Source organism: Calypte anna, chromosome 5A (genome assembly GCF_003957555.1).
Source record: "Calypte anna isolate BGI_N300 chromosome 5A, bCalAnn1_v1.p, whole genome shotgun sequence".
NCBI lineage: Eukaryota > Metazoa > Chordata > Aves > Apodiformes > Trochilidae > Calypte > Calypte anna.
Window position 1 is genome coordinate 32,907,381 of NC_044251.1, and position 13,824 is coordinate 32,921,204.

Here is a 13,824-nt window from a genome sequence, read left to right on the forward strand (position 1 = left end):
GGATGGTGGATGCTTACCCAGGACACGCCAGAGAAGACACTGGTGCTGTTCTAGCTACAGTGAGCTTTGCAGTGCTCAAACACTGGAGCATGGGAGGAGCTTTTAAAAATACCTACATTAGTTGCTGCACCATTCACACACCAGTCCTTGAAACGTCCTTAAGTGCTTCCTTGGGACTACTGCTTTGACAACAAGTCAGAAGTCTTTATTGTTTTATCAACCTTAAAATGCCTGAATAGATCCTGCAGCCTCCTTATAATGCTTCAGCCATAAGAAAATAGCTATATAAATAATTTAAAAACTAATTAACAGGACCAGTGACTTGATGAAATGACAACTCAACACAAACCAAGGGCACAAAACTTCAACACCATATTCTGTCTAAAGGACTTCCATTGCTCCTCAGCATGCATTCATGTGTAGAAACACACACTTGTTTTGCAGCATTCAGGTAGGGAGCTTCAAGGTGTCTTTCAGTTTATGTAAAACGTCCATGTGAACAAAGTGAATTTACCATGAAACTTAAGCAAATGTCAGTGGCAGACTCTTTTCACATGTCAAGACAGACGACTATGAACTTTAAAACCTCCCTCTTTCTGCTTTATTGACAGGTAAATTGTTCAAAAATGTTCTCACAATCCAATAATTACAAAGACTCAGACTTACATTAAAAAAGTAAAAACCAGAAAACCCCCAAAGCAGTAGTGTCCAGCTCTAACTGAGCCCCTTTATCGAGAATTTGAGAAAAATAGCAAGAACTGTCGAACACTTAACGTAACAGGATTAAATGTTGACTAGAACACTCAGTTTAAACTAAAGATAAGTGCACATCCTATACAGTGTTTCAGAAAAGAACATTAGCCATTGGTGTATCATTAGCCCATTTAAACCAAATTTTAAATAAGTGACATCCAACTGTCATAAAATTGGCACAGAAGGCACACTAGTGTGACAATGACAAACTGGATATGCCAGCCACTGAATTAATTACAAGCTTTTAATGAAACATGGTCACAAATCTTTGATTACTAAATGTATAATACATGGAAGCATGAGATTAAATATACACGCAAAACATCACCACTGCACGTGGGCCATAGCAAAATATACAGGAGTGTGTTGTGCATTTTTCTACATGATCAATACTTGATTAATAATCATGGGGTCTTCATGCAGGTGAGGATACAATTAATGAGAAAAGCAGCACCCCCAGTTACACATCCTTCACGTTCCACTTTGGTAACCCATAAAACAGACAGATGTTTTAGTGTGATACAGTCCCTTAGTAAGGATCAAGCAGACTTTGAGGGCAATGCATCCATGAGAAGGCTTGTTAGCTAAATAATGTAGTGTGTCCTTACACCAAAAAACCCAGGAGAAATAACTTCTCAGAAAGAGATAAACGGGAACTAGGAGTAAAATTTCACAGCAGTAACTACCAATATTTTAAAAGCCCTGACTAATGACTGATTGATGAGGACTAAAAAGCAGGGTATGGGTAAAAGATAACTGGCAGTAGTCCTATGTACAAGACTAAAAAGTTGGTAGAAAGATAGAAAGATAGTTATGCAGCTGTATATGTAATGGCTAAATTAATTAAAAGGCCACAAAACTATAACCAACTTTTATTCGCCTTCCTGGTGACTCTATTGATGTTGGAAACAACCTACAGCTTCCTAGCATTCTCCTTAAGATTTGGGAAACAAACAGTTATGGGAAAAAGGGAAAAGTGTACTCATTTGAGGATGTAACTAGACCTGCTTGCATTTCCTATGTAGAGGTCCAAATTGTGTCTAAAAGGATTTCCTGCTAATGAGACATTACATCATTCTATAGAAAAATAATATTCCTGATATTGTAGCAACATTATCAGTATCTCTCTCTATTTGTTTTTCAGCAAAAGAATAAGACTATTTACTGGTGGCCTTAAATGCTCCTATGCAATAAAACCGTGTCACAGCTGTGCAGAAAGGAATCAACCGTAACTGAGCAGTGAACAAGTCTGCATAAAAAGCTCCATCGCTATTTAGCAAAGAATTTTCTTCATTTCAATAGTTTGTATCTACAATCTAGATATATAATTATTCTTGTACAACACTAGAGATTCAGTGTCAGTCTTGGCACTAGCATCTGAGACAGCTTTGCCCTGCTCTTCAATACTCCACGGAGTAGTGGATGATCAAAGCCAGAGTGGTGAGTGTGGTAGGGTTATGCATCACAGGTTGACTGGTCCAGTCCATCTAGTGTAAGCTGATTCCTATGAGGAGAGTTGGGACTTGGGGGACCACTTGGATTTGAGCTGTTGGATGGAGTAGAATGTTTGGTGGAGTCTGAATCAGGCTGTAAACAAGAAAAATTAAAAAAAAAAAAGTCACTCATTTAAAATAAATCCTTTTCTCTCAGAAAATTTCAAAAGCACTCAAAATTTTAGGTGAGCAATACACAAAGCAGGGTGTATTAGATAAATTTCATAGCTAAACATTCATGCAAATACTTCCATTGTTGTCAATAAGCTGCAGTACAGGTCTCAAGATGACCTGATGTAAGAGGAATTATGGCAAAGTACGTGAAAACTGCTAAATCCCAGGCTCCTCTCCTTTAGCCACAGCAAAGCTTTCCTGATGGATCACATCTATCTGTTCACTGCTGTTCTACATTTACCAGCCCATGTCTCTTAATGTCTCTTAAGCCATTTTTATAGCCCATATGAAGATTAATCTGCCCATATGCAAACATGTAAACAATTATGGTCAAATCATCTTCAGTCTGGTGAGAAGGAATTAAAGCACATGAGCTGTTTACAAAACAGAAACAGTGACAAGCGTGTGAAGTGCCTGACAAAGGAGTGAAGGTTGCCAAGTGTCAGGCTGGAGATCTGGAAACAAAACATACTTACTGGAGACGCCCTACATCAATATCTAATAAAGACAGTCTATCCAGTTACTTCCCCAGTGATAGATTGGTTGCTGGATATTTGCCTTCATGAACAGGTCTCACTTGATGGCTGGCAAGTTTCCCACTATTCTGGTGAGTTACAATTCTGAGCTGCACACATTCACAGCTAATGAAATACTGCATGAGAAAACCTGGTACCACTGCAGTAAGTTATTTTGAAGAGAGGCAATATATATTTAGCAAACAGACTGAAAGTTAACATCCTTCATGAAAGCTGTTCACAAGGTTTTGCATGGCTCAAACAATAATAAGATCATCTATAACAAGATTATCCTAATATGATGCAGTTCATGCTGTGATAAAGCCAAAAGCCATGGGAAAAATACTATGAAGCCAAAAGGTGGTACTAGACCTTCCTTTTTCAAATTTCTGACTACTAGTCTTTCTTAATTTAAGAAGTCATAAGAAACTGTAAGATCTACCAAAAATTAAAAAGCTGTAAAACCCCTAGAATCCACCACTACTTATGTCTACAAAAAAGCAATTACCATTAAAGCAAGGAATGTCATGGAATTTGAAAAGGATGCTGCAGAATAACAATGTTAACAGCATCTTTGAAAATCAAGTTGTTTTTCAAAACCACATGTGTTTAGAGACCACCATTATCACCCACTTTTAATGGCTTACTCAAGGTGAAAAAGGAAGTCATAGCATGGCTGTGATCAGAACTCTGGACAAATGCTTTGACTTGCGGTGTCTTGAAGTATCCTGCAAGGGTCTGGCTTCAGGAAAACACCCTTCAAAATACAGCACATTACATAGGCCTGTAGTTGGGTACCAAAAAAACGCTAAAAAGATGCAAAAATACTCATGTAGGAATTTGCCTCCCATTTATAATTCCTAACACTATCCTTGCACAAAGGATATCCTTGAGCAAAGCTTGGAAGAAGCTACACCCATGATAAATCCAGGAAACAAAAACATTTTCTCACCTTAGATTTAGGGCCAACAGTTTTGTACAGTCAGGACATAAATAGTTGGGTGACTACTGGAACATACTTTTACTCTTGCTAAAAGAAGTTTTAAGTATTTTAAAATACGATTCTTTGTCAAGTTACATGACAAAAAAATCTTCCTTAAGGCAGTACAGAAAATGACTTAACTAGCCATATTACTTTGCTATTCTATCCTAATAGCCCAGAGAACATTTTTAGGAGCTTTGAGGACATTTCATCAATTAGTCAAATTTCCTTTGCCTACAGAGTTTAATCGAAGACCTAATACTTCTGAAAATATCATCATAAAATGATCTTTTGACAGCTTTGCTTTTGTCCTGGCATTTCTAACTTGCAGTCATATACTACAGGCTGGAGAAAACATCTGTGGAAGAAAAACATCTCCATGAAGAACATGATCTTTAGGAAGCACTTCCTCAGAAATCCAATTTATTGAAAAAAGGCAATACAGCTTCTATGGCAACAGGATATCACTGGTCTCCATTTAATAAAAGCTACTTTACCTCTTTGTCAAACTCCTGGTCAGGGTCAGACATACTTCGGGAAGGCACGGCTCCTCCCACATCACTGCCACCTGCAGAGAAAGGGGGAAAGAAAGGCAAGTTTACACCTCTTGTTGAAGCCATAAATTATAGCTCAGAACTGAATAGCTTGTGCCCAGCCTTACTTGATGAGGGCCATGAAATATAGGTTTTGTTTCTCTGCTGCTGCTGCTGCCGTGTAAGGTTAGCTGTAGATGGACACGTTTTCTCATCCTGTGCAGCAGGGAGGACACTCTAAGAGTTGAAATGAAACATCTTGTTAGCCAGCAACAAAAGCTATCCAACTTGGAGCTGTTACTCATGAAAACTTTACTGTGCTTTTCAAGCTATTACAACAACCCAGTGTTGGTAGAAAAACTCTGAACTTACTTGACCACATCCACATATTTTCAGTAACAGACACAAACCCTGAGAAAGACAGAGAAAGAACTAAGCCCCATGGCAGCTACTGGAACCTGTCAGCCAGCAAACCCTCTATGAAGGGGCAGGGAGGGACTGCACCAACAGCTCTGCTCTCCTTCCTCCTCCTGTGGATAGGACAAATGTATTACCCTCACCTGGGCTAGCTGAGAAGGACAAAAGGAAGCCTAACTAGCAGCTATAAAATGGAAGGTACAGAACATACAAAGGCACCATTGTGCCTTCCCCTCGTGGATTTAAAAGCTCACAAAATGTTGTGTTCATTAAATAAAAAATAAAAATAATGCTATAAAGCACTGCAACTTACATGCTTTTAGTTACCTTCACAGCATCAGATTTTTTCCCCTTTGTTTTTGCTCTATAATCGGCGAAGTGCCACGAGCACACCATTCCAGTTCCTAACAGTTTGTAGCTACTCCTACCCTTGCTAGGGAAGCAGAGGAGGGACAGGAAGAGGAAGAAAGCAGAGGGGAGCCTTGCAGTGAGGAATGGCCACTCTGGAGAAAGATTTCAGCAGAGATAGAGTTCATGGGATAGACGTGCTCAAAGCCTGCTGGAGGTGATATCAGAGCAGAATGTCGAGAGGATGAGGGGGAAGGAAATTCATTCTGTTATTTTAAGAAGACAAACAAGAAAAAGGAAGCAGGAGAGACTGATTATTTACAAAATTACTAACAAGTTCCTGGCAGTGATATCTATTTCTTTCAGTGTCTCATTCATAAGCCACCTAATAGTATTTCCTTGCCCAGGACTTAGAAGCATTACAAATCAGAAAGTTTCACCTTTCTCAAAGTGATTAAATGAAGAATTTGATATAGACATAAAACCTGAAACCCACAGAGGTCATCTTCACAGTTTTTTTCTGAGTAAGAACTAATGCATATATATCTCCCTTGCTTTTAATTATATTTTACCAGTGGGAGGTCCATGAGAACCTGCATTCCATCTCCTGGTCCCATATGAGCCACATGGTTGAAATTCGTTGGGTTAGAAATCATCTTTGACCTTAGCTCAGGGTCTCTAAGCATTTCCCTAAAAGAACAGAGTGATTTTTACTATTAGCATTCACAGTCTGTCCATGCATATTAAGTTCTGTACCATGGTTAAATTCTTACCTCCTTTGCTGTAATCGCTCTTCCTCAGGGACCTTAAATACAAATCTTCTTTTGCTCCTAGTTCGAAGCATTTGCTTCTTGCTGTTGTCAGATGTTTCTGGTACACTGAGGGCAGCTCCTGCTGTAATATGACAATGCAATTTCACATACATAGGTACATGTTGACCCAGATGTATCCAATACTAATTTCATCTCATGCAAAGATAACACTGTTTAAAATTACCCAAATAGCTTTGCATCATTTTCCCATTTCTCCCCTTGCTTGTGACTCACCTGCAAACTTGTTTTTGAAGTATATCAGTCTTGGTGGCTCACAGTTAAGGAGATTCAACGTGCCATCCATGTTTAATGGTCTGATCTGTTTTCACGAAGGAGACAAAGAATTAACTCAAGCCTAGCATAAGCTGTGAAGAAGCATCAAGTTTGGAATTAACCCAGTTAAGTTCTATATTCAAATAAAAATACTTACCCTTCGCAGGCCAATAGTCTGTACCCATTCCATAGTGTTAACATCAAATACATCAACACCATACTCGCTATACACTGTTACGTAAGAGGAATTGCAACCTGCATAGATTAAAAACAAACAGAAAACCCTAATGTGGTTTCAGTAGTGCAGAACTTATGTATATTAAAGCAAACTTCAATACTTGTAAGTTTTCCACTTACATTTTAAATGTAAACGGAAGATATATTTTAAAACTTTTTTCCCAGTCCCATTTTCAAACAGATAATTTTGTGACAATAGATCTGCTAACGACAACTGGCAGCATCATGGAAAGATTTCAACTTGACCCTTTCGGTATTTTTAAACTTCAAATTATAATTTCAAGAAATTGTGTAAGTGTCATCTGAAGTTTTCAGATGCATACAAATTTACTACTTGGTAGAAACTGAGCAGCTAGATTTTCTACAGATGCAGATGACTTCATTTCAGAATCAGAAAACTAACTATACATCTGCTCTGTGCAGGGGAAAAGAGAGGGCCACCATCTGTGAGGGGGGTCATGAAGTCATGATGCAGATCTGTTCTCAATTTCCTTCCTCTTTTGCTAACAATTATCTAGCTTTAGATATTCATGTATGGGTTGCTTTCATCAGGTTAACAAAAAATGTCACAATGCTCAAAGCCCACAACCCATTTTCTCTTCTCAACTTTTTTTTAAGCTTAAAAGGCATCAGCAGACAAGTTTCTTTTAGGTCAAATGGAAAGCAAAGATCCCTAAAGCTGCTTATCAACATGTTTCTGCTCATGTAAAGACTGTCCTGATGTACAAAGAGCAGTTACGAGAAATTTATGGAATTTAATAAAGAGCTGCTTCAATAAACAAAAGGAAAATAACCCAGTAGGACACTAAAGACACCACAGAATCTTCTTGGAAAAACTGAAGTAAGGTTGTGGTGCTATTTTTATAATGCATTCACAGAAAGTCTTGAGCTGCTGTCATATGTACATCAGGAGTGATTTATGGTCAAGTATTTATTTTATAGAGTCATGGTTGGCTTGGATGTCCAAATCAAGGAGACCAGTGAGAGTGAGAGAAAAAACACCAGCTGCTTCTGCCTGGCTAACTGGCAGCCAAGGTCAGCACTTATGAGTCAGAACTGATGAGCCTGATCTGATCTCAACTGGTTCCGAGGGTCTGCACTGGGCCTGCCCATGCTACACCTCTGGGACTGGCCGGCTCCAAGCCATACCCAAACTGAGCACAGCTCCACAATACCCACACTGGGTCAGCACAGAACCAGCATACTCAACTGGTTTGACTGCAGTCTCAACAGGGCACCCCAGAGAACAGAACTGACTGGTACAACAGAGACCTCAGCCTCTCCTCAACATGAGCTGACTGAATGCAACAGAGACTGAATCTCCATGGAACCCTAATGCCTCTCAAGAACACGGTCGTTCACCACAGCAGAAACTTCAGAGGAAGAACTATTCCCACTTCAATAATCTCCTGATGGGATAGTTAAAAAAAGCCCCCATCACCAGGACTGAGGAGGGAGGACAAGGCCAGTGGAAACTAATCCAGTTTCCTTTGGCAGTTGATTAAATTGCTCCTACAAAAACAGCCTTAGGCCCATCCCACTCAGGACTGCACATACAAGAATGAAGTAGAATGGTTTACACTGAAATCACCTTCTAATGATATCAGACAAAACAAATAATATGTCTAGTTTGCTGAAATGGAAAAAACTATAAACCTGATAAAGGAAAAGGAAACATTACATTTGGCTAATGGCATTTTAAAGGAAATTTGCAAATACATTGTTTCCTTGGGCCTTTGCAGACTTCTGTACAAAACTAGGTCAGAGTAAAGAAAGCAAACAATTTCAATACAAGACAATTAAAATTAAGCAAACTGCTATTAGGGCCTGGCCCAATCAAACCAACTGCTTGGTGTACTATTTAAACAAAAAGCTATTTCTTGCTTTCCATCATTCAAAACACTTTAATTGCTATTTGAGCTCAAAATATAAATCCTGGTTTTAAAACTAACTGCTTTTGACTACCAAATACTGAAAAATGCTCTCAATGTGCTTCTGTCCTCAGAAGATGACAAATCAATGTCCCTGGAAAGAGCAGAGTGGTTGAAAAATTAACCTCTACCTGCCTATATTATTTTTGGAAATTCTCCCCTAAAAATAAAACAACAGGAAAAAAACCTGCAGCCAGTTCTGTCAAAAGCAGTATTTTTAGCTCTTATTTTGTTATCTTTATGAACCCTTAGAGTTGTAGTTACATTTCATCTTCAACTTTCTATTTTACTTTTAGTACAAGGACACTGAAGACATCCTACAGACCGCTAGATATTTACACGCTCTAAGAGAGCAAAAATATTCACAGAATTTCACAGACCAGTAGTCTTGCACTGTCCTGCATCCAGGACTATTTTCTGCTCTGTAAAAGTTAATTCACATTCCATTATTTATTATTCTGCCCTGTAACAAGACAGGACTTCTTTTCTTGCAGCATTCAGGATCTCAGCCCAGGAGATCACTGAGTCCCTAACTACCACCAAGAAAACCATATATACTGTTATATTCATCAAAATTTAAACTGTAGATATTGAGAGACAAACCAAAGCAATATAGAATACAACACTGATTTTTTTCTTTTTACACAAGTAAAGCAGCAACAGGGATATGGCAACAGAAAAACATATACATACTACAGGCAACAGGAGTTGCAGGCCACATTAGTTCCTGCATGCGTGACCTTCGACCTTGCGAATCGACGTATACTCCCATATGGCTGAAGCAAAGCAGGTACTCCTCATTACTGAGCTCCACAGCACAAAGGGCATCAAAAGACTGCTGTGAGAGGAAGATAAGCGAGGGGTCATTAGGATTTACCAGGTTTATAGATTGTCCATCTCCCTGGATGGTCAACAGAGAGAACCCAGATTGGTAGCCAACACAGAGCTTGTCCTTGAACACTGCCATCCACTGTACAGTTCCTGGAGCCTGGATTTCACTGAATTTTTTATGAAAAGGTTTAGTTCTGTGAATTTCATAGCAAAAAACCTGTCGTTTGACAGCCACAAACAAACAAGTTGAAGAACTCTTCTTTAGTGTTCCAGTTGTAATCAATTGGCAGCCTTTAGTTTCTGCAAGCTTAATGTCAAAGTTTCCTTCTGACCCATCCAGAGAGGCCCAGGGGTAAAGGTGAACGTGATGGTTCCGACCACAGATGAGGATGATAATTTTCTCTTTGGGAGCGAGCTCTATCTGATAAACCTTCTTGCAGTCAGCAGCTCGGACTATCACTGCAAAGGAAACAAGAAAGTTAAACCAGAAAACCACACTGCAGTGTTACATACTGAGGTCTGATCAGGTATCTAAACATAGACACGTATCAAGCAAGAGCAAGCACTTCCTACACGTGCTCATCACTCTGTTATTCATTCTCAGAGTAAACCATGAAACAAAACATTTCTGCAACTCTCCCTATGGGTATAAAGTCAGACTTCAGCAACACTTTGCAGGGAAAAGCTACTTTAATGCAAATGGACAAAATAATTTATAGATAATGTCTGTACACTGCAAGATGGTCTCTTTACACAACAAGATGGTGCCTCTTCTGAAATTGGTACCACCTTCAAACCAGCATCTTTAGTGAGTTACGGAGAGAAGACCAGAACACAACCAGATTAGGAGAAATCAAAGAAATACAAAATATTTGTTGCTGGTAATTGAGGATACAAATGCTGCACAGCTGGCAAATGTCTCAACCAAATCCAAAAGCAGTACAGTAAGTGGATGTTAAACACATAGAGGGAAAGGCAAAAACATAGAGGTAAAGGCAAAAATATGCTGTGAGAGCTGGGGAAAGGGAGAGTAAGAATGGGCTTAACCTGCAGGAAGAGAGATTTAGGACAAGCACCAGGAAAAGTCCTTCACAGAGAAGGCCAGCTAAGGAACCTCTGGAAGCTGGGGAGTATTCACTGTTACAAGGATCAGAGGCAGGTAATAGGGTTAGGCACATGTTTGCCTTTGGGACAGTGGGCATACTGGCACTTTGAAGAAAATGCCACGAGCATTTCATGGGGTACAAACAGAAGAGATTAAGAAATTCCAATCTAGGAAACATAATATGCATAAACCAATGTTATTAAAATATCATTTCCATGTTTCTGTTGACTGAATGTATAAGAGGGTTTTTTCAGTAATAGTGGAGTAACCTACCCAGGTTACCAAATTCTGTAAACTTAACAAAACTTTAGCTGTTTCAGATCACACAGTCACGTGTTTGGTGGTGTTCCCCCTGATTGCACAAATAGGTTGTAGGTCTGAAGAAATAATAAGCTGCTGGAACCTTGCCACAAAGACAAGATCTTTTTTGCCCTAGCTTCAACTCCTGCTTACAGTTTAGCTTATTTTTCAAAAACTGATACTCTAACCCAAGGACTGTTGATATAAGCAGCCAGCAGCTAATTAACACTGAAAATTACAGTTGCCATGAAATGGAAATTAATGTTTATAAAAATGCTATTAACAAATGGGAACTGGTCACAAAAAACTCAGAGAAAACATGTTTTAACTTAAAACCAAAATTTGTTTTCACATTTACATATGACACAGTCATACACACTGTCATTCCTTTATGAAATGACCTCTCAAATTAAATGTACAATTTTCTTTTATTCAAGAAGCTGCACTGGAATCTCTGGAATTATGTGCATCTAAAGTTATGTTTCTATCTAAGTACTTAAAGAATGGTGAGCAGTGGAAGTTTACTCAAAGGAATGGCATTTATTACTAGTAAAAAGAATTTCAAATATCTACTGTCTCCATGTATAAAGCAGTTTCTCCTGGAACTGTGCAGTGGCTTAAGCAAGAAGAAGCAATAACATTTTGCACTTTGCCTCAAAACTATAACCCTAATGTTGTACTTAAATTTTATTTTGAAAGTCAAGTAAGTCTAAAAACCTGTATTTGCTGTTGTGTTTTACATTGAAATGCAAGTTTTAACATGACTGCAATCCAAATTTCTAACAGTCACAAGGCAAACTGCATTGTAAAAGGAAATTCAAATTCTTCCATCAAGTTTAATTTTAAAGAAGTGTCTTCTCTGAAATTTGAATGTCAATGACGAAAAATAGTCAAAGGGCTATTTCAGGAATGTCCCAGGGATTTCTTCCAAAGCTGGTAAAGTGGCCTGGCACATTTTCATTATACAAATCTGTACCATTGGCCTCAACATCCTCAATTCTCAGACAGCTAAAGACACTAGAATAATCTAAGCTCAGAGGTTATAAATATAGGTGAATATAGCACTAGGTATTTTGTTAGAAGCAATCCTACCAGAGAGCCAAGACCTTAGCTCTTATACCACAAAAATTACAGACTTAGAATGCTGTTTAAATTCAGAGTGCCTCAGAGGTTACAAGGAAGAATGATTTCACTAGGTATGCTTCATGCTTTTCAAGTCTGAGAGAAAATCACTAGTATTTTCTATGTTAACTTGGAAAAGGATATATATTACTAGACTATTGAATTTTAAATCTGTGTTGTTTCTTAAGAACGTATTACTTCCATAAATTCAGTTTAACTCAACTATTTTTTCCTTTTTTTCCTGTTAAATTGTTTGTTCAAAACATAAATATCTTATTTTTAGAAGCAGACTGCAAAATTAACTAGCCTTGTTCTTTGCTTTCCCATGTTTAAAATTGCATTTTGGTGGATTGACTCTAAATGATCCCCAGGCTCATGTGCTTGCCATCCTTTTGGCCACAACAATTTGGCCATGACTCTCATTTTTATCCATGTTGGTGCTCAGTATATCAGGTTAAAAGGGCCCTCCCCTCGGGCCCTAGCTGTGCTGCTTAATAATTCAACAACAGAGGGACATGCCTGGGGTGCTCAGTGAATATGCAGCATATGCTTTGTTGTGGTACATGGAGCACACTTTGTGTGAATGTCTGGCATGGACATGGCAACTCTTCAGAAAGAACAGGCAAAACTGATTCCACTTTTTCCAAAGCAAAGGGCAGAGTGCATTATTAATAGGAAGGAGAAAGCAGGTTCAGGACAAAGCATGGGGTCACAGAAATAATGGAAAGGGGGCAAGCAAGGCATTTGCTTTGGCCATCATCAGTCTGAAACAGAATGTGAGGTTGTCATATTTCTGGAAGAAACAGACAACAATACATGGTGGCTTTAATGGAAAGTCTAAAAACTTGCTTGCACTGGCTAACTCCTGATTCATCCCAGTTAAGTCCCCTGATGGTGCAGGTTGGAACCAGTCTCTTTCTATCTTAAGTTTTTCACACTCATTTCAAGTTCTGTTTAGTAAGTGCCTGATAATTCACTGTGCATCAACTGCTGGTGCATGTACTGTGCATGCTCTGTGTGCTGAAGCATTTTATTACCTTCTGTGGGAACACAGTTAAGGTGAAAATGTGTTAGAATATGCCCAGTAACCCATCCCTTTAATTTCAGCCAGTCAACTGAATGTAACGATACTGACCAAATTAGTGCTTTTATCTCACATTCACTTCTCCTTCTTATCAGTTAACTGAGTGCTTAATACTTTCTACAGATGAAGGGCTGTTGTGTAACCTATATAATATCAGCACTAAAAGTTATGGAGTTCATTATTCTGTATGTAATTACAGCATGCACAATGGCCTCACTTACCGTCACGGGTCACCTCTATCACATACAGTCCTTCTTCTGAACCAATTGCTATTCTATCTCGATCTAAACCAGGAAGCCAAGAGAAAAGGCTATTAAATTCAGTTAAACTTAATCTTGCCTTTAAAACAGACTGGAAAAATTTCTGGACAAAGATTTTCAACAACAAATCAATTTTGCTCAGGTTCACAGTCTGTCAAAGCATGCTATATAGCATATTGCTAAAACAACTAAACAGTACCGTTTACTCCAAATGGATGAAGAAATTGAATATCAATGCAAGATTAGCATTTCCCCCTCCTTAGTGAATTTCTATGAAGGAATTCAGGTGAGTAATTCATTTCAAGGTGTCACCGCTCTTGTCACAGAAGCCCATCTAAAAGCTCCAACAACTCACACACACTTTTAGAAGTTAAAACAAACATACCTACAATAGCAGCAGCTAAACTTGCTTTAATAAGAGGCAATGTACTGTCATAGGCTTCTTGTGGAATATGCACAATCTGGTTTTTCAGTCTATTTTTGTGCAGGATTGACTGCAATCCTTCTAGAATTCCAACCCACTTTCTCTTCTCATTCTCATTTTCTGTCAGGATCAGTAGAGAACACGACTTTGAAGGCAAACCTAGGAGAGAAGCTGTCACCTTTTAACAGACAGAGAAAGTGAAATTAGAAAGAGTAGTAAAAGCCCTTTTT

General features: G+C 38.6%; 1 protein-coding gene across 8 annotated transcripts in view; it reads right to left on the reverse strand.

The window, feature by feature from the left end:
• Positions 1-575: 575 nt before the first annotated feature.
• CDC42BPB (CDC42 binding protein kinase beta) overlaps positions 576-13,824 on the reverse strand; it is an 88,619-nt gene continuing 75,370 nt past the window's right edge. For 3 of the 8 annotated variants that reach the window (XM_030452723.1, XM_030452718.1, XM_030452717.1), the window contains 11 exons: positions 13,556-13,772; positions 13,132-13,194; positions 9,162-9,758; positions 6,458-6,555; positions 6,262-6,346; positions 5,989-6,109; positions 5,788-5,905; positions 4,823-4,861; positions 4,579-4,687; positions 4,415-4,485; positions 576-2,340 (listed from right to left, as the gene is read on the reverse strand). In XM_030452723.1, the coding sequence (XP_030308583.1) occupies positions 2,209-2,340; positions 4,415-4,485; positions 4,579-4,687; positions 4,823-4,861; positions 5,788-5,905; positions 5,989-6,109; positions 6,262-6,346; positions 6,458-6,555; positions 9,162-9,758; positions 13,132-13,194; positions 13,556-13,772 (1,650 nt within the window). In that variant the 3' untranslated portion in view covers positions 576-2,208. The remainder of the gene's footprint in view (positions 2,341-4,414; positions 4,486-4,578; positions 4,688-4,822; positions 4,862-5,787; positions 5,906-5,988; positions 6,110-6,261; positions 6,347-6,457; positions 6,556-9,161; positions 9,759-13,131; positions 13,195-13,555; positions 13,773-13,824) is intronic. The other 5 variants (XM_030452724.1, XM_030452721.1, XM_030452719.1 and 2 more) reach the window with 3 other exon arrangements.